Here is a 26,258-nt window from a genome sequence, read left to right as displayed (position 1 = left end):
CGGCTGGTCTAGTCGGAGGCGTTTTGCGTCGCTGACACTCACGGCACGTTTTCACGTAATGGGAAACGTCGGTAGCTAGCCGCGGCCAATAGTACTTCTCCTGGATGCGGTGCAACGTGAGAGCAATCCCGAGATGCCCTGCAGTCGGCTCATCATGACATGCCTGCATAATTTCTTGCCTAAGATTCTTGGGCACGACAAGAAGATGTACTGTCCTGTTGGGCGCGAAGTTCTTCTTCAGGAGGACATTATTGTGAAGGACGAAGGACGACGGTTGGCGCTTGAACTCCCGGGAAGGCGATGCGGTCTTGCCTTTAAAATAATCAACTAGGCTTTGCAACTCAGGATCTGAGCGCTGCTGCTGCGTGAAACTGCTGGCGCTTACCGGTCCTAAGAAAGCATCGTCGTCTTCTTCTTCCGGTGCTGCGTCTACGGGGGCTCGCGATAGGCAGTCTGCATCGGAATGTTTGCGGCCAGATTTATAGACTACAGTTATGTCGAATTCTTGAAGACGCAGGCTCCAAAGAGCAAGGCGGCCGGAGGCATCTTTCAAATTGGCCAGCCAGCAGAGAGCATGGTGATCGCTCACAACCTTGAATGGTCGTCCGTATAGGTAGGCGCGAAATTTCGACGTGGGCCAAATTATGGCGAGACATTCTTTCTCTGTCGTCGAATAGTTGGCTTCGGCTCTCGACAGTGAACGGCTAGCGTACGCGATAACTTTCTCCTCTCTTCGGTTTCGGCGTTTTCATCAAAGTGCCCGAGCACAGGAGGGGACTGTAAGCGGCGCTTTGGCTCTTTGAAAGCTTCCTCTTGCGGCATTTCCCATTTAAAAGGCACGTCCCCCTTGGTAAGTTGGGTCAAAGGTTCAGCGATGCGCGAAAAGTTCTTGACGAATCGACGGTAATAAGCGCACAATCCAAGAAATCTGCGTATAGCTTTCTTGTCATTAGGCTGTGGAAACTCTGCGATCGCAGCCGTCTTCTGGGGGTCTGGGCGAACTCCATCCTTGCTTACGATGTGACCAAGGAACAGCAGCTCCTCGTAGGCGAAGTGGCACTTCTCTGGTTTCAGTGTCAGGCCTGAAGACTTGATCGTTTCCAGCACTATCCGAAGCCTCCTGAGGTGGTCTTCAAAGTTTGAGGAGAAGACAACAACGTCATCTAAGTAGACGAGGCAAATCTGCCACTTCAAGCCTGCGAGCACCGTATCCATTTCTCGCTGGAACGTCGCTGGTGCAGAGCAGAGGCCGAATGGCATCACCTTGAACTCGAAGAGTCCGTCTGGCGTGATGAACGCAGTCTTCTCGCGATCTCTTTCGTCGACTTCAATTTGCCAGTAGCCGCTCTTCAGGTCCATCGATGAGAAGTACTTAGCGTTGCATAGCCGATCCAGTGTGTCGTCGATGCGGGGGAGGGGGTAGACATCCTTCTTCGTAATGCTGTTCAGGCGGCGGTAATCGACGCAGAAGCGAAGGGTGCCGTCTTTCTTTTTCACTAGGACAACTGGTGCTGCCCAGGGGCTCCTTGATGGCTGGATGACGTCGTCACGTAGCATTTCCTCAACTTGCTTGCGAATAGCTTGGCGTTCTAGCGGCGATACGCGGTAGGGGCTCTGTCGCAGTGGTCGGGCGTGTTCGTCTGTGACAATGCGGTGCTTGGCAAGCTGGGTTCTTCGCACATTCGATGCTGATGAGAAGCAATGGCTGTACTTTTGAAGAAGACTGCGTATTTGTTCTTGTCTGCTCCGTGGTAATGCCGGGTTGATATCAAACGTTGGTTGATGGCCTTGGTTAGATGGTTCTAGGGGTTGGTCGGGTAGGGCACATATGTCTCTGATGTCTGCCAGCTCGTCGAGGAAAGCGATCGTCGTACCTTTGTTTAGATGCCGGTATTCTTCGGTGAAGTTGGTTAGCAGCACCTGGGCTTGGCCATTTCGGATTTGGGCGACTCCCCTTGCGACGCCCAGTCCTCGATCAAGGAGTAACTGGGTGTTCCCCTCGACGACGCCTTCGGCAGTTTCGACGTCTCCAGTACCTATGCAGGCGAAGACACTTGATCGGGGCGGCACGCTCAGTACTTCGTTAAGGACGTAAGGCAACGCGATGAGTCGCTGTCGTCGCTGCAGATATGGCTTTGTCCGTGGAAAGCTTGATCGACTTGGATCGAAGGTCGATGATCGCCCAATGTTCATTCAGGAAGTCCATTCCTAAAATCACGTCTCGCGAGCATTGCTGTAGGATCAGGAAGGTTGTCGCGTAGGTTCTCCCATTTACAGTAACTCTCGCCATGCAGCGTCCTGACGGCGTAATCAGGTTACCACCTGCGGTGCGGATCAGCGGGCCATCCCAAGTGGTTGTTACCTTCCTGAGTCGGACAGCGAGTGGCCCACTCATGACGGAGTAGTCAGCTCCGGTGTCCACCAAGGCAGTAACCGCGTGATCGTCGATCATAACTTCAAGGTCGCTTGTTCGCGTTTTCGCATTGCACGTTGTCTTCGGTGTACGATCTCGGCTTCGTCGAGTAGTGAGGCTGCGGTGGGCGTACTGCGACGTTACTTTACTGGGCAACGGTAAAAGCTTCAAGTCTGACCGCGTCGTCGTCGTCGTCGTCGGTGTCGTCGGAGCTGTCGTCGTCGGAGCTGTCGTCGTCGGAGCTGTCATCGTCGGAGCTGTCGTCGTCGGTGTTGTCGTCGTCGGTGTTGTCGTCGTCGGTGTTGTCGTCATCGGTGTTGTCGTCGTAGTTGAGGCATGGTCTTGAGTACTCGTCGATGGAGGATCTTTATCATTGCGCTTAGAAGCAACCTCACCTCCAGAGGCTGCTTTATTTAAATTAACCTTCGGGGGCTGGGGGAGCGTCCACGCATGGCGTAACCTCGGCTAGGAGATACAAAGCGCGGGGACGATGGCGACGGGGAACGTGATAGGCGGCTCGGCGATGAGTATTCTTCCCGACGCAAAAACTCCTCGATTTCGGCTGGTCGCTGGCCGGGTCGGTGTCGTGGAGCGTCGTAGGAGAACCCTCGGATGCCCAGTCTTCTGTATGGGCAGTGCCGGAGGACGTGACCGGCTTCGCCACAGTGGAAGCATAGTGGGCGGCGCTGGTCGGGAGTTCTCCACTCGTCGCATTTCCTCGGCTGCGCGCGTCGCTCGTAGGACGGGCGGGTTGGGGCGAGTGGGCGGCGGTCCAACGCAGCTGGCTGAGGGCGATAGGGGCTTGGGTCCCGTCGTCGAGGGGCAGGACGGCGCACAGCTGCGGCGTAAGTCATGACTGGTCGCTGCAGAGGCTGCGTGGGTGTCGGCGTCACACCCAAGGCCTGTTGAACCTCGTCCCTGATGACGTCCGTGAGCGATGAAATTTGCGGCTGCGTTCCCGTTGGCAGCAATCGTCGGAGCTCCTCTCGCACAACTTGACGTATAACATCCCGCAGGTCATTGCTGTTAGCGGTGTCCAGGCAGCTTGCTGAGAAAATGCGCTGCTGGCGGTCATACTGGCGGGCTCGGGCATCCAGAGTTTTTTCCATCGTGGATGCTTCTTCTACAAATTCCGCGACAGTTTTCGGTGGGTTTCGGACGAGGCCGGCAAAGAGTTGCTCTTTAACTCCTCGCATGAGCAACCTTACTTTTTCTTCTTCCTTCATGTTTGCGTCGGCACGCCGGAAGAGACGCTTCATTTCCTCAGTGTACACAGCAACGGTCTCGTTTGGGTGTTGTATGCGATACTGTAGCAGCTGCTGGGCTCTCTCCTTTCGCACAACGTTCGTGAAGGTCTTTAGAAGCTGCTCCTTGAAGGTTTCCCAGTTCGTGAGGTTAGCTTCCTCATTCTCAAACCAGACTTTTGCTGGTCCCTCCAATGCGAAGAAGACGTACCTAAGTTTCGTAGCATCATCCCAGTTGTTGAAGGCAGCCACACGGTCGAACTGTTCCAGCCATTCTTCGGGGTCGGCGCCAGGCGAAGAGTCGAAGGTTGGTGGCACCCGGGGCTGGTGAAGAATGATTGGAGCCGTCGGCTGGGGCAAGCTCATGGTGGACGTTCCTGCTGGCTTTCGTTTCCGGGTAGGGTCAGGCAGAATCCCGAACTCAGGTGCGTCTCCTAGCAGACGTCGGCTTGCGCGGTGGACTGGACTCAGGTCCTGCGGTGAATGACTCGAAGGGCTGGCGTCGCGACTTGCTGGGGGTGTCCGGTACATGGAAGGCTACCCCGCACCTCCACCAGATGTGACGTAGTGACGGCAGTCCAGTGGTCAGGAAGACACAAGAAAGACTTGCAAACGAAGCTCTTTATTTGGGCTGACTTGCGCCCGCAAAAGAACTGGATCACTCGGTGGCGGCGTAGAAAGAGAAGTTTATTTTTTCTGTTTTAACATAGAAAATACAAAACAAAACAGATGAACTTAATGCTCTGATCAGTCAAGCACATGCGCAGTGACGCAGCACTGAGCACGTCAGTAATGCAGTAAAAATGCCGATACTCGACCGCCGCGCAGGACGATAAAGTATGTCGACCATTCGCGCAAAAACTCTGCCTCGCTCATTGACAGAGCGTCCATGCATGCTTGTTCAAAGAGGCGCGTGCGCAGGCGCTGCAACATTGGGAACATTGTTCTTTGCGGACGCCCATTTAAGGATGCCACTCCACGCTGCCGCCACAAAACGAACATGCCGACACACAAGAGCATATTTTGAAACACTTCGGGAGAACTAGTGCGCGCTTCCAGGCGGGTTAAAAACATGCGTGACACTAATGTCCAAAAGGTGCGCGCAACTACACACTCAAACATTGCGTGCTGCAAAGTTTCAAGCAGACCGCACTGCGGGCATCGGGCGGAGGGCGCCACGCCCCACGCCGCAAGGCGGTCTCTTGTGGGCAGGACCCGCCAGCCTCGCAGCCAGCCGAAGTCCCTGACATCTGCAGGGAGCGTAGCTGAGGTCAGTTGGCGCCAGCGTGCCCGTCTCGTTTTCTGGAGTTGTTCGCGGGTCAGCGCAGCGACCGTTAGTGCTTCACACATCCTGGAGGGCGGGGTTTCATCAACATCCAGATCGGGCACGCTGGCAGTCAACGACGTCAGTGTGCGACGCACATTAACGAAAAATGCCGGCGGCTGCTCGGCTGTAGGGCCAACCACGTGTTGTGAAAAAAACACGTTACGCGCATTAACACGTTACGCGGCGTAAGCAACAAGCGTGCTCGTCAATCGTCGAACTACGAATGTCCGCCGCTCGTGGCATTGCTCAATTTAAAGCCGGCAAGGAAACTTCCAGATAACAGGTCAAGATCATCTACGGTAATCTGGAAAAACCTAGATGCAGCCTTTCATGGCTGCGAACTATCGAGATTAGTCTGGTCGCTTCTCGCGCCACGAACAAAAGTGATAACGACCCTTTCCTGCTGCCTTGAGCGTGAACGAACACACACTGCAATGATACGTGGCATTATGTTACCTGTGTGAAGTGGTTGCGCAAACAGTAAAGGTAAGAATGCTGCAGAATTGTGCCGAGTATTTTTTAACAGCTTCGAGGTTATTCCACCAATACCTGCTGAAGATGATATTTTAATATTTTCGATAATACAGGCAATTCCATGTGCAGAAAGTGTGGGTAAAGGCATTGGAGATATTGGAAATGCAGTTGTATCAGGTAGTGGCGTGTCAGTTTCGTCAGTGAAAACAGATGCGAATGCAGTGTTAAATATGTTCGCGCATTCAACGTCGCTGGGCTCTTGTCCAAGTGCGTTAGTAAGGGTGATAGTTCGTGTCTGCTAGGGGTTTAGTACTTGCCAGAATTTTCGCGGATTGTTGATTAAGATCTTTCGCAGATCTACACAAAAAAATGTGCGTTTAGCGTTTCGAATGGATTGTAAATACTCGTGCTCAGCCTCGTAATACTTACTCCAAGCATATGCGCTTGGGTTGAGTTTTGCTGCTCGGAATAGCCGTTTTTTCTTGTTCTCGAGCGTTTTTAATGACTTTGAGAACCACGGCTTATGACGATTGGCACAAAATGTTATGGCGGGAATAAATTCAGACGCAAGTTCTAATATTTTTGCTTTCAAAGTTTGCCAGTTATCTTGAACAGATTGGTCTTGAAAGCCCGTTTCGAAAATTGGGAAAAAGTTGTGCAGTTGGTTGTTTATCGCCTCGTAATTACCTCTTTCGTACAAGCGGATCGTTGTTTTTTGATAAGTTTGGAGCAAATTGATGGCAAAGCTGAAGGTGGCATGTAAAACTTTGTGATCGCTAATTTCACGGAGATAAGTAAGGGATGATAAACTCTCAGGGCAATTAGTCAATATCAAGTCCAGAATGTTAGAAGATTCATGTGTAAATCGTGTTGGTTCTGTTACTAATTGGGTGAGGTTAAGGTATAGACACACATCAATAAAATTCGTTATTTCTGCGTTGCCTGTTGATGTTATGTTCTGCCAATTAACGCTAGGGTAGTTGAAATCGCCTAACAGAAGGATGAACGCGTTTGGGTACTTAGTATCAAGTTGGTTCAGGCGACAACCAAGGCTATGCGGAAAATTTGGGTTATTGCTGGGAGGTCAATAGCAGACAACTAGTGTGATTAACTGGGGGGCGTAACGACGAATTACCCACACTATTTCAAGCTCCGAATCGATGTTAATAATAGAACAGGTGAACTGTTGGTTAGTGGCAATAAGAACACCTCCGCCTCGGGAGTATTTGCGATCCTTCCGAAGCACGTTAAAATTTGGTAAGTCGGACAGAACTTCAGAATCGGTGATGTCACTTGTTAGCCACGTTTCAGTTAGTATAAGTATGCTGCTTACGAATGAGGAAACAAGATTAGAAACATGCTCGCGCTTGGGAATAAAGCTGCGTATGTTTGTGAAGATAATGGAAAAAGAAAGATTTGGAACCTTATCTCGAGGGCTATTGAATGAGCGTACAGCTGCATGATGCTGAGCCGATTGCTATGCGATTTCTTGTACCGTCTGTGAGGATTCGTCGAATGCATAACGCTTCGAACCAATATGCAGTGTTTTGTAGTGCAATGAAAATGTTTTTTTTGCTTTGGGCGAATGCAACGAACTGTTTCCGTGCGGCACGAACGCGGCGTAAAGTCGTCGCCAATGCTATAGTTGGTACCCTTTAGCATAGTGCCTTTGGAAAGTATTAGCTCTTTCGTTTTAAAGGAGGAGAAATTAATTATTATTGGGCGAAGATGTTCGGTTGAGTGGCGCCCAAGACGGTGAGCACGCTCTAATTATTTGGGATCAATTGTCAACTTCAGGGTGCCATAGCAGTGGCGGATGAATGTTTCTTCGGATTGGGCATATGTTTCAGATGGATTGTCATCTGTGATGCTGTAGAAAATTAAGTTGTTTCGACGTGAACGATTCTCGGCATCGTCTATGCGGGCATCTATTTCAGAAATCTGACAGGTTATTTCAGTTGTGTTAGCGCTTATTGTGTCTAGGTCAGTGCGTAGGGCAGCTATGTCTTGATGGAGCGTTTCAAGGTCAGCCAGTCTCTTACTTATGTAGGCAGTAGTTTTTTCGGTAGACGTGAGCTGGTTCCTGAGTCCCTAAACCTCAGTGATTAGCTGGGACTGACCGGCAGAAAGCTTTTGCAGTTCTTCGAGAACTCTGTCGGGGCCTGGGTTGGTTTCAATGTCTCCGGCCAGCAATAGCGAAGAACGAATAACATTCGCACATTCATGAGCAATAGCAAGGCAGCACTATGGGCTCGGCAGCTCCAGAAGACAATAGTTGCTTGATATTTTGGTAAACAGGCAGTAGGGTTGACTGACCTGCATGGCGAAGATCATCGGGTTAGATGACCTTATCGAGGCAATGCCACCGAGCCCACCCACTGCCAGCACCGCCTATGCGATCTTGTGGACAAAGCAATATCAAATGACTACAGTGATGTTCATACGCAACAGCATACCTGATGTTACGGTATGCTGTTGCGGCAGATCTTTCAACGAAGGCAAAATTAAAATAGTTGGTGCTAAATATGCTACCCGCTGCTTCAACCGGTCGTCAGTGTCCGCTTACATCATGCGCGAGCAAAGTGCAGGAATTCGTTCAGACATGAAATCGTTTTGCCGACGCAAAACGAGCCCATCGCTAAGTGTTTTTGTCCGGAATGTCGAAATTGGCGAGCTATTCAGTACAAGTCGCACTTTTTCACGGGAGAAACACTGCGGAAGCCTGGGGCGTGGTTAGAGGATGGTATAATTAACTTACTGTGTTGCGTTCTTGTGTGGTTTGTGGCACTGTTCCGCAGCGTCAGACAAATGCCACGGATGAAAGGTAGCCTCCTAAGCTTCGCCAAGCGTCGCCGACTGCTAGCACAGACCGCCTGCTCACAGGCTCGCATTAACCACTTGGTTACGTAGCTTTTTCAGTACATGCGAAGACATTGCCTACCGTTATAATGATAAAACCCATCTTCGATGCATCAGAAAACTATGCCTTGTTTGGGCTTTCAAAAAGCATCAGTGCCACTTGCATCGCTGACGTGATCACACGGACCAAGTAGTGCACATCCTGGTCATTGAAAACAGATCCCACAAATAGGTCAACCCTTGATTTCAGAGCTATACTGCCACTTCCGCTTTGTCCGAAGCTCAGCCCATCAACGACTTCTGCTAAGAAAGACAAGTTAAGCACCATCTGACTTACACAAGCGGGAGCCTTTAAAAGAGCTAAATGAATACGCGAAAAACAGCGAGTCCACATTTGCTACAGCGAATGAACGCTGATTTTTATCTTTAAAAATACTTCCACAAAAAGAAAAGGCAAACTGGGTTCCCAAACGTACAACTCAAAAAGTGGGCCGAATTTTCTAGCAAGACAACTGAAAAGCCGAATTTCTATTTACAACTTATTTCTCGGCTCTCTTTCTGCGCTCCCATGAAGTTCTTTTGTAGGCATTATTTTCTACTAGGTCAACTAAAAGTAAAGTGCAATACCAAGCCATCGGCCCCGTAATTCTTTGACGTGTGCAGTTGCTTGTTATAAAACTAATGGAGCCGTTCGGTAAGTATTCGAGTAACTGCAAATAATGGAGGCAAATTCCAGCTGCGGCATAACTAGAGCGTTGTACACCAGAATCTCTGTGTCAGGTGTGGTCATTGTAATGTAGTAGCGTGCGGCAGCCGAGCGGCCGCAGTAGAGAACCAGCGAAGACCGATGCAGGACAAGGAATCCGCGTTTATTTGTCTGACGCTTCTTTTATACGCAGCGGTTGCTTATCCGCTGCTGCTATCAGTGCGCGTCATGGCAAAGTGACGCGTCATGCACTTGACGCTATCACATTCCTTCCCTCCAAGATCTTCGCCTCCACTCATTAGCTGCAGTGGCGGAAATCGTGGGAGGTATATCGGTCTGGTGGCTTCCGGGCGCGCTGGCTTCTGCGCAGTGTTGTTGGTGGAGAGTCGGAAGGCGCTTCAGCTTGCGCCTCAGTATGTGCGTTGTGAGCAGCTGGCAGCTGCAATTCTTGCCCGTCTTGTGGTGGCGGGGTAGGGGTTGGTGCATCATCGCGAATAGGGGGTACTGCCGCGTCCGCGTCATGCTGCGCCTCTTGTGGTGGGGAGGGGAGCGTCTCCTGATGACGCTCAAAGTCGTCGGTGTCGGGTCGTCCAGTCCTACATACTGGAAAGAGCTGCGCGATCGCAAATGATCAACATGAACGTGCCGAACTGTGTTCTGAGTCTCTACGAGATAGGTCACAGGGCTGAATAGCCGCACTATACGCCCTTCCGTCCATGACACCTTCTCTTGCCGGACAGTCTTCACGTACACCCAGTCTCCTTCCTTAAACGAACGGAAAGTTGATCTCCATTGGTCATGCTGCTGTTTTAGACCTTCTTGCCTACTCTGCATGTCATCCCGAAATGATGGCCTTAGTAATGACAGTTTAGCGCGTGGAGTTCGTTTCAGAAACAATTCAGCCGGACACTTGCCTGTTGCCGTGTTAGGGGTTGTCCTATATGCCAGCAGGAAGTCGTCCAGTCTCTCCCGCATCGATCTGTTGTTACCTCCCTTGTTGTCGTGCAGAAGCTGCTTACGAAGACTCCTTTTTACAGTTTGCACCGACCTTTCGGCAGCCCCGTTGGACTGCGGATGGTATGGCGGGCTGTACGTGCGTCGGATGCCACAGGCATCGAGGAAGTCCTGGATGCTCCTGCGCTGAAAACTGGGGGCCGTTATCAGAAACCAGCTGTTTAGGGTATCCGTAAGCAGCAAACAGACTCCGCAAGCGCTCGATAGTCTTCGCGGCTGTAGCAGAGCGCGTAGGAAACACTTCGATCCACTTTGAAAACGAGTCCACGCACAAAAGAAATGTCGTTTTTTCAAAATCAAAAAAATTACCGACGATTACGTTACTTCCTAATGCGAAATTTGAGCGCAGCAAATAAGCTGTTTCACCTTTTAGATAGTGAGTCAACCCCAGCTGCGGAGTTGGTTTCAGGGACAACGCCGCCGATGCCGACACAAACAATATGATACCCTCGCTTCCGCAGCGCTAAGAACCAGGTCTAGCCGTGGGAAGGTGGTCACGTATTCGTCGACGTGCCGGGGCCTACGTCAAATAACCGGCGCGTCGGCAACTGAAGAGCACCCTATCAGCCACACAAGAACAGGGGGGGGGGGGACCCTTTCCTCCTCTTTCTGCATGGCGGCGACGGTGTTCTATGCAGTCACGTTATCTTGACTCTAGCGGCGTCAGCGGCATCCAGCGGTATCAGTCGGTCGCTGCTAGCGCTGGGAGGATGAAAGGGGGGCGGAGCTGGTTACGAGGCCGACGACAACGCCGACGACGACGCGAAACCCAGGAACGGACGCCAAAGAGCTGCGCTCTAAAAAGTCCACATGCACTCGCTGCCAGCAGCGGGCGGGAAATGGCCATGGCTCGAGTGGAGAACGGGGAGTGCTATTTTGCATTTGTTGGCAAATGCTACACGTTTTTACCGTGCTTTCGATGTCTGCGTCTAGCCCTGGCCACCAGAGCAAGCTACGTGTGAGCATCTTCATGCGTGAAGCACCGGGGTGTTCCGTGTGCAGCAGACTCAACACTGCATTTCTCATCTTTGTTGGCACAATAACACGACTGCCCCATGTGACGCATCTTGCTTCCAGCGACAGCTCCGCACGTCTTTTATAGTACGGTACAAGTTGAGGATCTTTGATTTGTGCTGGCCATACTTCAAGCGTATATCTGTAGACTTTGCTGAGAATGCCGTCATACTTGCTAGCTTTGGCAACGTCTTTAGCCGTCAGTGGCGTAGTTTCAAAAACAGCGAGCGTATGTGTCTCATCAACGCTGTTTTCGGTTGCAACAGGCAGTCTGGACAGCGCGTCCGCCACTTCCATTTGAGATCCTTTCCGATATCTCAAGTCGTAGCGATAAGAAGCCAGGATTAACGCCCGCCGTTGCATTCGAGCAGCCGCCAAAGATGAGACCTGCTTCCTGGCCCTAAGATGCCTAGTAATGGTTGATTATCCGTGAACAACGTGAATGCCCTTCCATATAGGTAACGATGAAACTTCTTAAGAGCAAAGATTATTGCCAGCGCTTCTCGCTCGATCTGGGCATAGCCACGCTCAGCTTGCGATAACGTCCTGGAAGCAAAAGCGACAGGCTTTTCTTGCCCACTGGGAAGTATGTGAAAAAAAACCGCGCCGAGCCCATACTGTGACGCATCACAGCTGAGAGCCAAGGGTAGCTTCGGATTGTAGTAAGCAAGTACCGGACTGGTCGTGAGCAAGTTCTTTGTTTTTCGAAGCGCGTGAGAACACTCCCTTGTCCATTTCTAATGCGTGCCCCTCTTCAGGAGCTCGTAGAGCGGCGCAGCCACAGTCGCCAAGTTCGACAGGAACTTGGAGTAGAATGTTACCATTCCCAGGAAAGACTTCAGTTCAGTACCATTTGTAGGCTCCGGTGCACGCTCTATTGCCCTTGTTTTCGATCCCAGTGGCTTTATTCCATTCGCTGAAATTATGTGGCCCAGATAGCGGACTTCACTGCAAAAGAGCTTGCATTTTTCCATGCGAACCGTCACATTGTACTCCTGCAATCGTGTCAAAACTTCTTCCAGCCTTTTCCGACATTCATTCTCACTTGAACCCCCAATGATGACATCATCAATATAACACCCTACTTGAGGGATACTCTTGAGAAGCCCGTCCATGAGCGACTGGAATATGGCAGGAGCACTGGCAATGCCGTAAGGGAGCCGCTGGTACTGGTAAAGGCCTTGGTGGGTGTTTATAGTTAAAATCGCCTTTGCATCTTCGGCAAGTTCGACTTGCTGGTAAGCGGCAGCAAGGTCTAGGACGCAGAATACTTTTGAGCCTGCCAATGTTGTGAACAAATCTTCTGGCATGGGAAGAGGGTAGTGCTCAGTCAGCAGCACAGGGTTCACCGTGACCTTGTAGTCACCGCACAACTGCACTTTTGCTCCTCCGTCTTTCGGTACCACTACCAGCGGAGTCGCCCAATCGCTTCTGGCGACCCTTTTCAGTACCCCCGCCCGTTCCAAGGCGTCTAGCTCTTCGGACACAGCTTACTTCGATGCAAAAGGCACGGGGCGGGCGTTGCAAAATATTAGCTTGCTGTCTGGCTTCAAGAGGACCTGTGCTTTGTAGCCCGTTATCAGCCCCATCCTCGGTGAAAACAAAGCCTGAAACTTCTTAAGTTCCTCCACGGCGTCGTCTTGCTGTATAGCATGAATTTCCTGCCAGTTTAATTTCAGCTTCCTCAGCCAGTTGCGGCCGAGCAGACACGGCAGCACTTTCCCACCGTCATGTACTATCAGAACAGGTAGAACGTCAGTTTGATTAGCGTGTTCAACACGCACATTAGCCGACCCTACGACCGGCACTAGTTCACCTGTGTACGTTCGTAAAGAACCGTAGCCATCGTTACTGTCAGATGGGGAAACTTACGAAGAAAAACTGACTTCGGCATGACGGTGACGGACGCCCCTGTGTCTATTTGCATCCTTAACGCCTGTCCTTCCACCAGAACTGTGACATAGTATGCAGACTTATTTGTTGTAATACTGTATATTTCTTGCTCTTCGTCAGACTCATCGGCCGAGCTATCGGTCACATTCAGCGCGTTCGGTTTGCCTGTGCGCTGCCTGCACTTTGATTTCAAGTGACCTTGCTCTCCGCAGTTATGACACTTGTACTTGCGATATCGGCAATTATTGGCCGCATGGCGTTTACCGCAACGGAAGCACTCTAGGGGCTCAGTCTTGCTTCGATAGTTGTCCTTAGCACGGTAGCCTTGACTCAGAACACCAACTTCTAGTCCTGAGCGCCTTTGTGGTATACTTTTGAGCTCTTCTAGCTTTACTTGTTGAGTCTAGGTGGTGGCTAGTTCACGATTTAACGCAATTTTGCACGCCTCTTCGAACGTCAGCTTTTCAGCGGCAAACAGCTCACGCTTAGTGTCGACGCAGCGTAGCCCGGCGACTAGCTTGTCTCTAAGCGCTTCGTCGAGAAACTTGCCAAACTCGCAAGTTCTGGCCAGGTGCTTCAGCTGCACAATGAATTCGGCTACAGTCTCTTGCTCAAGTTGCAATCTTCGGTTAAATCGGCACCTTTCCGCAATCACGGCCTTTCGGGGACTGTAGTGTGTTTTCAGTAGCGCCGTGACCTCGTCATACGTTTTGCTGGCAGGGGAATTCGGAACTAGCAGGTTCTTCAATACTTCATACACTCGAGGTCCTACTACAGTCAGCAATACGGCTAGCTTCTTGCCTTCAGCCACATCATTTGCCAAGACGTAAAGCTCAAATCTTTCCAAGTAGGACTCGAAGCTGTCGCTCCTTTCGTCAAAAGTATCAATTTTTCCCACCTTCGCCATTGCAGCATCCGCCAGATAGTAGTCTTCAGCAGCAGCTGAAGAAAGCAGCCAGCCGCCTCGATCCCACCTTCGTCGCCAGTGTAATGTAGTAGCGTGCGGCAGCCGAGCGGCCGCAGCAGAGAACCAGCGAAGACCGGTGCAGGACAAGGAATCCGCGTTTATTTCTCTGACGCTTCTTTTATACGCAGCGGTTGCTTACCCGCTGCTGCTATCAGTGCGCGTCATGGCAAAATGACGCGTCATGCACTTGACGCTATCACAGTCATGTTGTGTTTTACTCGTTTATTCACCTTGCTAATGGTGTATTTTATGTGCTGATTCCATGTTCATTTAGCTGAGACGATGAAACCGAGGTATTTGAACTGATTTACTAGCTCAATGGGACAGCTGTCGATATTATATGAGAATGATGAGCTGGAGCTCAGTGTAGTTAACTTTATTACCTGTTTGAATTAGCATTAAATAGACGTCAGAACATCTGGATAATGAAATCAGATCCTCCTGTAGACGATGAAAATCGTTAGGTACTTTAATCTCACGAAAAATGACACAGTCTTCTTCATAAAGATGAATTTGTTACGAGATATTGCTAGGAATGTAAGAAAGATAGTGGGGGTTTGATGCCGCAGCGGCTAGCGCCGACGAAGGAGAGAAAGAAAGAAGACGAAGTTGACGGAGTTTGTGTTTGTGCTTCCGAACGCTGGCCTGCTAAGCAGCACCGCTCGAACAAAGACTGTGGCCGTCTACGCTAATTGTGTGAGACGCCTCCTTACAGGAATGTCATTTCTGTGCAACAGGAATCATTACTATTCCTGTTGCACATAAATGATATTCTAGAGTCCAGTGAATGATATATGGTGTCATTTTTCGTCAGATTAAAGTACCTAACGGTTCTCATCTTCTACAGAAGGATCAGATTTCAGTATCCTGATGTTGTGACGTGTGTTTAATATCGATTAACATTACCAAAATCAAGCTGAAGGAATTCCAGATTTAACAGCTGCAGGCTATAAAACAAAGTAGTCTAGTAGGACAGCCAGCGATCTGTATTTTAAAGAGTTCTGGAACAATTTAAAATGCTTTCATTACGATTAAAAGTTCGAATTTGTATAAGTTGGTGATAACGAGATACTCGGTCGAGTCCCTTCGAAAAAGCAATGAACACGGCATCATTCAAACCCAATGAGTGATTTACCGAGTGAACATCAGTGATGAGTTCGAAAAGCCTTGTTTCACAGGATTTTTCAAGCATAGAAACATGGCAATTTGGAAAACGCCAGTCGTCATTTATTATTCTCTTCTTAAAATGATAAGGACGCGAGGAAACCTGCTTTGAATGTCTTCTAATTCGGAGGTAAAGTACGGAATTAAGTTAGAATCAAGGGCTGGAGGGTGATCAGAAACACGGATGAGAACGGAAGAACATGATGACCTAGAGCGTGTCGTGACCGAGTAGGTCTTATTAGAAGAAGACGACGGCAGAAGTACACTTCAAGAGTGAATTGATTTTCTATGCTTAATTGTTTAGTCACTTTATTGCTTTAATCATTTTAAATTCGTGAAAGCGCGAGCATTTCACCATCACCTTTAATGTAGCTTTCCTCATGGCTTCTTTCAAATAACCCGGATGCCAAAAGTAAAAATTAAGGGAGAGGCAAGACAGATGGTCTGATAAACTTAACTGAACAGTACTTGCTGCTGTGCTTAACGTGGCATATTAAGAACCAATAGAGTAGCGGAAAGTCGGACACGGAGAAAGTGAGGGAACTGGAGGAGGGCTGTTTCCATCGCCTCATTTCGTCCATGTCCGTACTTTGTGCTCGTTATCTATTATTTGGTAAGGACGTTAATACGTTTCAAAATTTAAAACAGATGCGTCCGGAATAATTTCTGAAAATGTGGGCAATAGTACGGAACGTTATGGTAACGCCGAGAGCAAGGGACATAAGCGTCTAGAAATACTCTCGCACTATCCTGGGAATCGAAAACTAATTCATTTCGGCAGTAACTAGTCAGATGTCGCTCCATTGTTCCGTAGCTGCCAGTTTCAACTGATGGGGTCATCGGGTGGCCTGGTCAAAGGATACCGCTGTCGGCGCGTGAGCTTGGCGTGTCTCCTACCGTAGGTGGGTGGCGTTTAACAGGAGAGTACAGGTTAAAGGTTAGCATTATGGAAGCTCCATGTGGAGGGGAAGTCAGAGCGTAGGCGCGTTCCACGTTCCTAGCAAAACGACAGTGTGGAGAGCACAGTGAAGCTATAGTTGGAGGCAAGTCTGCGCAGCCTAGGTAAATTAAGCAAATCTGCGTAAACTGCGAAACTCAGCTGGAGCTGTGCAATATCTTCTGCACGTGATGCATACATACAATGAAATGCAAATATATCACACGAAGCCTAATATGCAGACAGACATCACGGATCTGCATGACAGGCAGCATATGGACCACAAAGTCGCGTAGTTTAGAGCACAATGCATAAATACTGCGTAATGTTGAAGGCCATGCACTTCTCACCAGTCCCGCCATGGCACTGAGAAACGACAATTCGTTCCTGTGACTGCCTTTGATATAATGACCATAGAGCTTCGAGGAGTTTTGGCGCCAGCGTGGTGTCTTTATTTCAAATTACCTACTCAATCGACCCTAGGCATCGTGTCCGTCGGATGTTTTGTGTGCTGCAGAGTGAAGGAAGAAAATACCTAGGTCATGCTGATTTAATTGTTGTGCTAGCCTCAAGGCAGCCTTCGCATCTGCGGCTGCCATTAAAACGATTTAATGATCAAGCGAATGAGATGTGCATGAAATGTATATAATTTCTGATAAGGTAGGTAATTTTTCGAAGACAGGAAAGAACGAAGAAACACATACACAGAGCAATGGTCAGACTCAAATTTTCTTTCAATAAATGTGTCAAAATCCAAAGCTGTAATTTTCCGTCCGAAGAATAAAACTTTTAGTGCAGAACTAGCTCTCTCTTATATATCACAAGAAATTGAAATAGTAAAATCATTCAAATCACTTGGTGTTTAATTTCACGAAAATATGCTGTGGGATGACCATGTCAGTCATGTCATGTTGAAGACATCTAAGGTTATAGGTTTTCTATCACGCCACAGACATATTTTACCACAGACAGTCAAACTTGTCTTATATAATTCCCTATTCTGTTCAGACCTAAACTACTGCACATTAGTGTGGGCAACAACAACACATACTAACTTACACAAGATATTAGTATTTCCGAAAAAGTCCTTCGTATAGTTTATGACTTGCCCATTAGACACACAACTCAGGATTTGATAACTAACCTCAACATTATTACCACATTAAACCTCTATGCTTACAGACTGCTGCGCGTGTATACAGTTGAGCAAAAGCGCCATGTTGACACCATTTCCTCTATGGCTCCTTTGCATCAGTCCGATTCACCATATCCGCATCGCCACAAACCACAATGGGTTTTACCATTAACAAGAACTAGCTACGGTCGTCAAAGAATTAATTACCAACTACCGTATTTACAAAACCAGTTAATTGAAGCAGGCGTAAACCTCCGTGAAATCCCCATCTCCTCTCTGCGTAGTGTGATTGTTCATTTCGTTAAGTGCTAATACATCAACTCCTGTTTTATGAATTGCTCTCCACCCTTTTTGTTATTTGACGACTGGTCGTCTACTGTGCTGATACCCCTTTCTCGTTGCTGATACCCCTTTTTGATTTCTGCGTATTCTGTTTGGTTACAGACATTGCTATATTGATGTTTTTATTCATGTATGACTTGATGTTCAATTTAGTTCCTCGTTTTTTGTCACCGCCGTCTGAACAGGAGAGGAGAACTCCGTCAAGCGGATAGCCGCTTTTTTTCTCCCTTCCTCCATCAAATTGTATTTGGTTTGGTGGAAACAAAGTATTATTGTTATTATATACAGGACAAACATGAGCGACGTGTGTGCTCTGTACATGTTGCACGTGCTTCTCCGTTTTGTCTCGTCTTCTACGCGCAATTACGTATATTATTAGAATTGAACCAACTCGCACGAACAGAAGTATTAATAGAATGGGTATCATGCACGTACGACATCGAGTCCGTCTTTTCATCTTCCCTGAGGACAATGAAGTGTCTATGTTTGGTTCGATGCTCTATGCCTTTCCTCTCGCGCTACATTCCCGTTACTTGCATCTGGACTGTTTTAAGCTGTGCGAGCATCACGGTGAACAAAATAGCGGAGCAAATATATGGGCGCAGAAGTATTACACGATTGCACGAGCACTATATAAGCCTCCAACTCGTACTATTACTTCAGTCGAGTCTTTTCTGTGCTGTAAGGTTCACCACGAGCTGCCACCAAGCCCAAACATTTATTTCGGTGAGAAGCACATTTGTACATTTCTAAATGAGTATATTTTATTCTTTGCAGTGACCTCACGTCTCCGGCAGTCACTGACCAGCCTCCCATTTATTACACCCAGCAGGCCGAGGGAAATCTGCCGCGGAAACATCCAGCTCTATTTTCCGAACAGCTACGGAAAGGTAAAGAACACAATAAGCGCCAAATGTGCGCACAACGCGGCTGTCGTATTAAAGCAGTGCAAACGGCACTAGTGTTTCAGTGTTCGAAGTTAAGAGTCTTCGGAGAGCGCTTGGGGTTTTCATACACGCAGTCCCATGAGCATGTACTTACTCCCACCATCTCTTGGCCGACATAGGAAAGCAATCTTAACCAATCGAGTTCGGCTTCTAAGCGTCGGTGCTGTGTAAGCTGCCATGTGTACGCGGCGTTAGCTTTCTTGTACAGCGCTCACTGTCCACAAGCACGCGTCCTAATGTTACTCTCTAGACACTCATATGCCCTGACTCTTAGTTCGTCGCCGTGGTTAGCAGCGGGTCAAATGCTTAGGGAAAAGGCATACAGCGGCACTATCTTCCGCTAGCGCTTCTTTACCAAGCACGTCCTTTGTCAGAAGTTTGGAACAAGAAGGTTTTACTTCCGAGCCAAAGAGTGTGGCTAGAAATGCATCCCTAGTGTTCAAAATTGCCTGAATGTAACTTCTTTTTCGTGCCTCCTCTGACGGACAGGACTCTCATGAATGCCACAGGAGCACCACCACACGGCTTAGAAGCAAACCCCCGGGGCTCTAAACTTCTGACGAAGGCTGTCTGTGGAAAAACTTAAGCACGCACTCAAAGAAGGAAGTGCGAAAGCATTGGGGTGTGGGCCCACCCCTTGAAACGTAGGATACCCAAAGTTTTGAAAGTACTCCCAGAAAAAGGATTTAGGTGGATTGTTTAGTCGGCGGATTCATATAGATAAGTGGTGATTGTAGTGAGAAGATAAAAGCGGATTATTGAAAAATAGTAGATTAAGGTGGATTAGTGGCTTGGATTAGCATACTCCCGTCTGATAATCCAATGGAGGGTACTTGCACATTCTCTTGTGGTGCTGATGACGTCACGACCCTCAGGACCAATCAGAGAATGTCGTCACGGAGAAACCGAATATTTTTGCTGTGACGGGAACATAAATGCTATCACGTTGTTAACGTGCTCGCATACCCACGTTAGTTTATTGGGCGGCTCCTGGGGCATGTCATTCTGTCCCATGGCGGCACGTATTGAGAATCTAATTTCGCGCGCATAAGTCATGTGAAAGGTATTGTCACGCGCTACGTATGGACGCCGAAGAAACAACAAAGTTCGCATGTTTTCTGGATTAGCCTAACTGCTTACATGTCTCTTGCAGAAAGACATTCCTTTCCACTGCAGTCCCGAATGAGACTCCGTGTATTTCCAGATAAAGTTTCTTCCTACCTCCTGACCAATATTACGTCATTTCCGACAAAAATTAAAGCCTGCGCTCCCAGGCAAGCTGCGCCATCTAGTTTGCTTCTCTAACACCATCTCTTTGGTCTGTAGCTTTGCAACAAAAAAGAAACGCGAAAGCTCATAACTACTGTAATGTTCAGCACTTTCCAAATCTACAATTTCATGTCCACAAACGACTGCTTTCTCTAGTGGCACAGGAATCATATTGTCCCGTATCGGTGACGGCAGTGTAGGAAGCGAGGAACACAATAAAAAGGCCTTCTAAAAGAAAAATGTTGCCTCCTGATTCTTGGCCGACCCCCCCCCCCCCCAAGTGTTGGTATGTGCAATACTTTTTTTGGCTAACAAGAACAGCGGTTAATTGACCTGCGCGCACAATGGACTGAATGACTCGGTGGCGGCGAAAGCAAGATCCGTGCTCGGCGGTCGTCCAACAGAAAGCCTGCAGTTTTGGCCGCGCTAAGTTTATTTAAAGCTGGGAGGGAACTTTCGAGATAAAAAAATCAAAAGCAACTAGAACGATGCGAAAAATTTTGAAAGCATTTTTTCGCGGCTACGATCAATCGAGATTAGTCTGGTCATATCTCGCATCATAAACAAAATATTGAAGCCACCTGCCGGCAGTTTTCAGCGTAAATAAACAAACTACAAAGATACCCGGCATTGCTCTCCTCTGAAATAAGCATCGGCTCAATGCTTCAAAACAAAAAGAAAGGAATGCAAACTAACAGGAAGTGAACCCAGAAGAGTAAAACACTTGGGCTGCAAATAGCGCCCGTTACCGTCTATAATATGGCTTTAGACCCACGATACGCACAACTTCTCGGCATGAACAGCACCGTTATGATGCTGTCGCACCGTCGGGCGACTTTTCGTATTGAAGCCCTCCAAGTCGACGAATAATCTTGTATGGCCCGAGGTAGCGGCGCAGAAGCTTTGAAGTAAGTCCGCGTCGTCGAATAGGCGTCCACAGCCCTAACTGGTTACACGGCTTGTGTTCCGCGTCAAGTCAGAGTAGGGTGTATCATCAGGCGTCGGTGCGCTATTGATCTTTTATCAGCACACAGGTAAACAGTAGGAATTCTGCGCGCTTAAGGTAGGCAGCGACGTTGATGCTGTCTTCATCTGTGACGTTTGGGAGCTTGGCGTCAAGTGTGGTGGTTGCATCCCTGCCATGAACGAGCCTAAATGGTGTCGTCTGGGTGGCTTCTTGCACAGTTGTATTGAGGCATAGACGACATAAGGAAGGATGGCATCTGATGCCATGTGTTTGGTGTCCACATGCAAGGCGACCATGTCAGCGATAGTTTCGTTCAGGCGCTCCGTAAGACCTTTGGTTTGCGGATGGTACGCAGTAGTACGCCAGTGGCTTGTGTGGCTGTCGCTCAGAATGGCTTAGGTGAGCTCTGTTTTAAATTCCGTTCCCCTATCCATGATAAGGACTTCTGGGATGCCGTGAGGCAATATCTGCTTGGCAAAAAACTTTGCTACTTCCACCGCAGTACCACATGGCAGGGCTTTTGCTTCAGCGCAGTGGGTCAGGTAGTCGATGGCTACGATGATTCACTTGTCACCCGATGTAGACGTTGGGAAGAGGCCGAGGAGATCCATTCCAATCTGTTGAAAGGACTTGCTCGGTGATGGCATGAGCTTCAAAAATCCAGCTGGCCTAACCGGCTACGTCTTCGGTTCTTCACATTCCCGGTATGTTTTTGACAAACTGTGCGATGTCGGCAGAAAATCAAGGACAGTAGTATTTATCCTGAATGCGAAAAAGGGTGCTGGTAAACCCGAGGTGTCCGCCCGCTGGTTCGTTGTGCGAAGCCTACATAATTTCTTCTTGCAAGCCGTTCGGAACAACGACGAAATACGCGGTGTTCTTGGCTGAAGTCGTCAGCAGTATACTTCAGCTTGGCCATGGCGGAAATGTGCGCTGCCTATTGCGATGCCGATTCCTTGGTCTAGAAGCAATTGCATGTTCACTTCGATCAGGTCTTCAATGTTGCCGGCTTCCGTGGCGCCTACGGTGACGATAACGTTTGAGCGAGATGTAACGTATACTTGTTCCTCCAGGACACTGAGGACAACGAGATGTTCTAGAGTTCTCGTAAGAAGTACTGGGAACGCTACCCGGCACACCCATAAAATGTCACCCAGTGGTGACGCAGTCCGGACAGTGTGGAGGACACTGAAAAGTTGTCCTAAAAGAAAACTGTTTATGTACTCACCTGCACACACAATGGATTGAATGTCTGCTCGGCGACGAAAGCAGCAACGGGCTCGGTGGTCGTCGAACAGAATGCCCGCCTTCCTTGCGCGCGCTCAGTTTCAAGCTCGCAAGAAACCACTAGATAAGGAGCCAAAAACGAGTGCAATGAAATTGCTTGAACGATTCCGCATTCAAGTCGCCCGCAAAAATTTATTCACGTCGACGACATTTCTGCCACACTTGCGTGCGCCGGCTCCCTGCAAACGAGAGCGAGAGCATGAAGCCTATGTCATCGAGCACCATTTACTTCTGCTTCGGAAGTCAAAACATAACCTGAGTCCAGGAGCAGAGGAATAAACCCGACTGGTTCATTGCGCGCTAAAAAAACAAATTAATGGTTTTCAGATGAAAGTAAATGGGGCATTAACAGTCTCATTTCGTAGTGGACTCGTCAATCGCTCAATGAGCGAAGGGAGGAAGGTGGGAGTGAAAGAATAAAGAGAGAAAGAGGTGCGGTAGTGGAAGGCTCCGGAATAATTTCCACCTCCTGGAGATCTTTACCGTGCAGTGACATCGCACAGCATACGGGCGTCTTGCGTTTCGCTTCCATCTGTACACGGCGCCCGCGATCAGGTTCGAAACTGGGAACTCGAACTCAGTATTGCGTGCTAGATTTAGGCGCTATGGGCGATGGTAACGACCTCTCTTTCTGAGAAAAGTGCATTGCATTTAAAGTATCTACAGACGTTAATGACCTCCTCTTCCAGAGATGCACATTGCATTTAAAACCACTAGAAGCGACGGTAATGACGCGCACTTCATTTAAAACCACTGCGGGTGACGTTAATGACCTTCTTTCCCAGAGAACCGCATTGCATGTGCATGACTCGCGACGTTCGGGGCGACTATTAAGCTCGTGTACTGTGCGATGTCAGTGCACGTTAAAGAACTCCAGGTGGTCAAAATTTGCGGAGCCCTCCACTACGGCGTCTCTCATAGCCTTAGTCGCTTTGGGACGTTAAACCCCATAAAACCAAAACAACATAGACGCGGGATAGCCGCCAGGCATCACGGCGGCGGCGGTGACGGCGGCTGCAGTTTCGTCTGCGAGTCCTCCGGCTGCTTCATAAGCTGCTTTTCATAGAAGGCATTAAGTCTGTTGTGTTCAGTGATCTTCCATGTTCGGGCGTGATGGACCGACAATGCGTGGTTTCTTAACGATGAATCTGTTGGGTGGTATTTCCGGCATTAAACATCGCATAGCAAGCAAGGGGACCGATTTGGCGTAGGTCTATTTCCGCGTGAAAGGAAACAAAGGACTCACTCTTATGAAGTATTTTCTTCATCGTCACGTATGACTCGCCAACAGTGTGTGATCGATGAATTAGTGTACCGGGGGTCTTTGGATGAGTACCCATTGCTATTTCCCGTGAGAGAGTTCGCACAGCGAGTGAGTTGAGTGACTTGCTATTGATCTTGTTTTCACGTTGGGCCCTGCCGGTAAAGCATTGCTGCTTTTACGTTCTTCGCGGGCGGGAAATTTGTGCAGTATTTGTGGAATATTTAAGAACGTTTCGTTCTCCTGGAGTGTAAAACGTGAAGAAATTTCGCTAATATTTCCATTGCGGCCCACTTATAGTCGTTAGTTTTATTCCTCGATATCCATTTGGTTTTTATCCTGATGGTTTTGCACGACAGTATTAAATACTCGATGCAATCGATGGAGGAAAATTTTTTAAATATTTTTCCACACATCAGAACAATCGACCATAACTCCAGTGCTTCCATAACAGTGTCTCAAAATTTTTCAATTTTTAAAATTTTTCTCCGAAAATGTTGGACATGTAGGCGTGGCATTAATCTAATTTGAAATTAGGGGCTGTATAGACTCTGAGCCGTGTTGCATTCCTGACAGCGTGGTTCACTTTATCGCAGTTTGCCCCTTGTGCGAGAGCGACAGGGGGATGTCTGTCGCTTCTGCGGCGATCTTCGGCGCCAGGCTATATCAAAGATCCTAGCACTGGTGAAATTCCTCGCAGCTTGGAAACTTCTGCCGAAGTTCAAGTGCTACTTCGGTTTTCATGCGTCGCGGGTCTCGACTCGTGACTGCAGTTTGAGGCATTGGTGATGTTATTGTATAAATTAGCAGTTCTCTCCTATACCCCGCTTTCACTATCTCTTCGCCTTCTTCAGTGCATAGCCAGACAAAAATAACTCAGGCCTACTTCTCTGCCTTTCTTGGTGAAAAAACTTCCGTCTTTACCTATTTCATTGTGCAGTGCATAAACAACACGGCAATGCTGTGCAAGCAAGGACGGCTAATCCAGGTAAGTAGTGTTTCTGTAAACAAATACATTCAAGTCAGCGCTGATGATTTGAAGCTCTCAGGAAGAGAGAGAATAGCCTTTATTTAGAAACCGATCTGGTGAGTTCCTTTACGATCCGATGGTTGGGTCCTCATTCTAGAACTCGTGACCCGAGTTGCTTTACGAACCTGGCAGATAGGCTTTAGCTCATCGTCCTATGGTACGTTAGTCAGTTCAACCTCCCACTGCTCGTAACACGTATATGCCGTCTCAGAAAGTTCAAGGTTGCCCTCGCACCCCCACGGTGCGTTGCAATGTGTGGCACACTCTCAAACGAGCGGCAGGTGTCAAGGTATTGAGTAGGATACATTCTGCTGTATTTATGTAGGTTTAAAAATTGATTAGAATGTATTTTCCGCCAGCCAACAGCATCTGCTGTGCTTAGCTGTTTGTGCCGTGTAGGGTACCTCCTGCGATTGAGAATTAGGGTTTCTATTCGTTAGCTAATACTCAACAATTATGAACAAAAGCATTTCTGAACGGCAAATAGTTTACGAACGTATCTTTTATATACTGGAAGATTTCATTACAGCAATAAAAAAATCCGCATATCTCCCGTTGGCAGGTTTCCAGTTTCTTGCTATTAACTTCTTTTTTTTTGTCGTCAAAAATGTTCTCTATTGGTTTTCTAAGGCAGTCTCAACTGCTCGATGCGAGCGATGAAAAACTGTAAAGGAAAGATTATTCCACACGCTGGAGAAACGGCGCATTACCTTAAATATTTTCGTCACACTACCATACAATTTTCCAATACTCAAGTTTTGTCCAAAAACTTCGGATATGATATATGGACGGAAGAGATGCGAGGTGAGGATGGGATGGAGCCGCTCGGTTAATTAGCGCTCAAACTTGGTTATGTGCTGCCCGAAGGCACACTGAGCGCTCTTTGGCTGCGTCAGCTCCCAGCTGCCGCTGCAACTTCCTCCGCGCCATATTCTCTAGGCCGGCGCCCGGCCATTCTGTGTTTCGTTGAGTGGGGTTTTTCGCAAAGGTACAGGCGTAATGCCACAGGCTAGTTGGTTCACCATAGCGAAAAGGAACTGCGCGAATCGAGGGTGAAGAACAGGGACACCGACACACACCGCATACACACAATATTCAGTCATGGGGAGACATCAGATGAGTCAACGGCAGCCAGGTTTTACTAAAAAACAGATAAAAGATTTAAAAATGTGAGTAGGTTGAGAATTCATACGCAATGTTATAAGCACAAGGTGCAAATGAAATCAACAATGAACTATTGCTAAGGATTTGCAGTAAATGTCTTTAGTCTTAAAAATAAGGCACACGAATCTTCACAGCCTTCGAAGCGTCTCCTCTCAGTAATGAGTCTTCACTGTTCCTTGCCACAAGGGCCATCACGATCATGCGTTACGTGGCCTCGCGAAGACGGCGTGACTATTAAGTGGACAATTTTTGTGCTCAGGTAGCATCTGCCCAAAGAGGCGCTTATTTTTTATTTGTAGCCATTTTATGTTTTTTATAAGCAACGAAACAGCTCGTTAAAAGTCTCGAAGCAGAAAATCACAATTGACGTTGAGGAAGAAAAAGGGGTAGTAAATATCTTACAGCTTATTGGACACCTCAAGCGCGCCGATAGGCAAGGGAAAACGAAATAGGGAAAGCGGTGCCTTATTGGAGGGCTGCGGAATTATTTCGGCCCCCTAGGAATCTTGAACGTGCAATAACATCACGCAGCACACGGAATACAAGGACACCCCTCACGGTGTAGGGCGTACGTGAAAGGCGCCCTGTGTCGAAGCGCCTGATGCAGACGAAGGTACTGAACGACGCTACGAAAGAGGCGCTCGTCTCTCGTCGTGCAGTGCTTCGTTTAAACACTCGATTCGTGGCACAGATCGACACATGAGCGTTCTCGCTCGTCCAAGGCCACGGAGAGTGCTCGTGTGCGTAGGGGTTATGAGACGGAACTAGAATTTTTGAAAAGGAAAGGCGCTGTCGCTGAATGTCGTGAGAATTTACACAAATGTTAATTTTATCGTCGTGATGT

General features: G+C 48.4%; 1 protein-coding gene across 1 annotated transcript in view; it reads left to right on the top strand.

The window, feature by feature from the left end:
* The window catches only part of LOC149344801 (uncharacterized), a 76,722-nt gene that overhangs the window by 46,394 nt on the left and 4,070 nt on the right, over positions 1–26,258 (top strand). The window contains exons 8-9 of the mRNA XM_089547309.1: positions 18,267–18,379; positions 24,161–24,208. Of these exons, the coding sequence (XP_089403435.1) occupies positions 18,267–18,379; positions 24,161–24,208 (161 nt within the window). The remainder of the gene's footprint in view (positions 1–18,266; positions 18,380–24,160; positions 24,209–26,258) is intronic.

This window comes from Amblyomma mixtum, chromosome 5 (genome assembly GCF_055824585.1).
Source record: "Amblyomma mixtum isolate Tamu chromosome 5, ASM5582458v1, whole genome shotgun sequence".
In the NCBI taxonomy this organism is placed as follows: Eukaryota; Metazoa; Arthropoda; class Arachnida; order Ixodida; family Ixodidae; genus Amblyomma; species Amblyomma mixtum.
The sequence above is the reverse complement of the archived record's forward strand: the minus strand, read 5'-3'. Positions and strand labels throughout refer to the sequence as shown.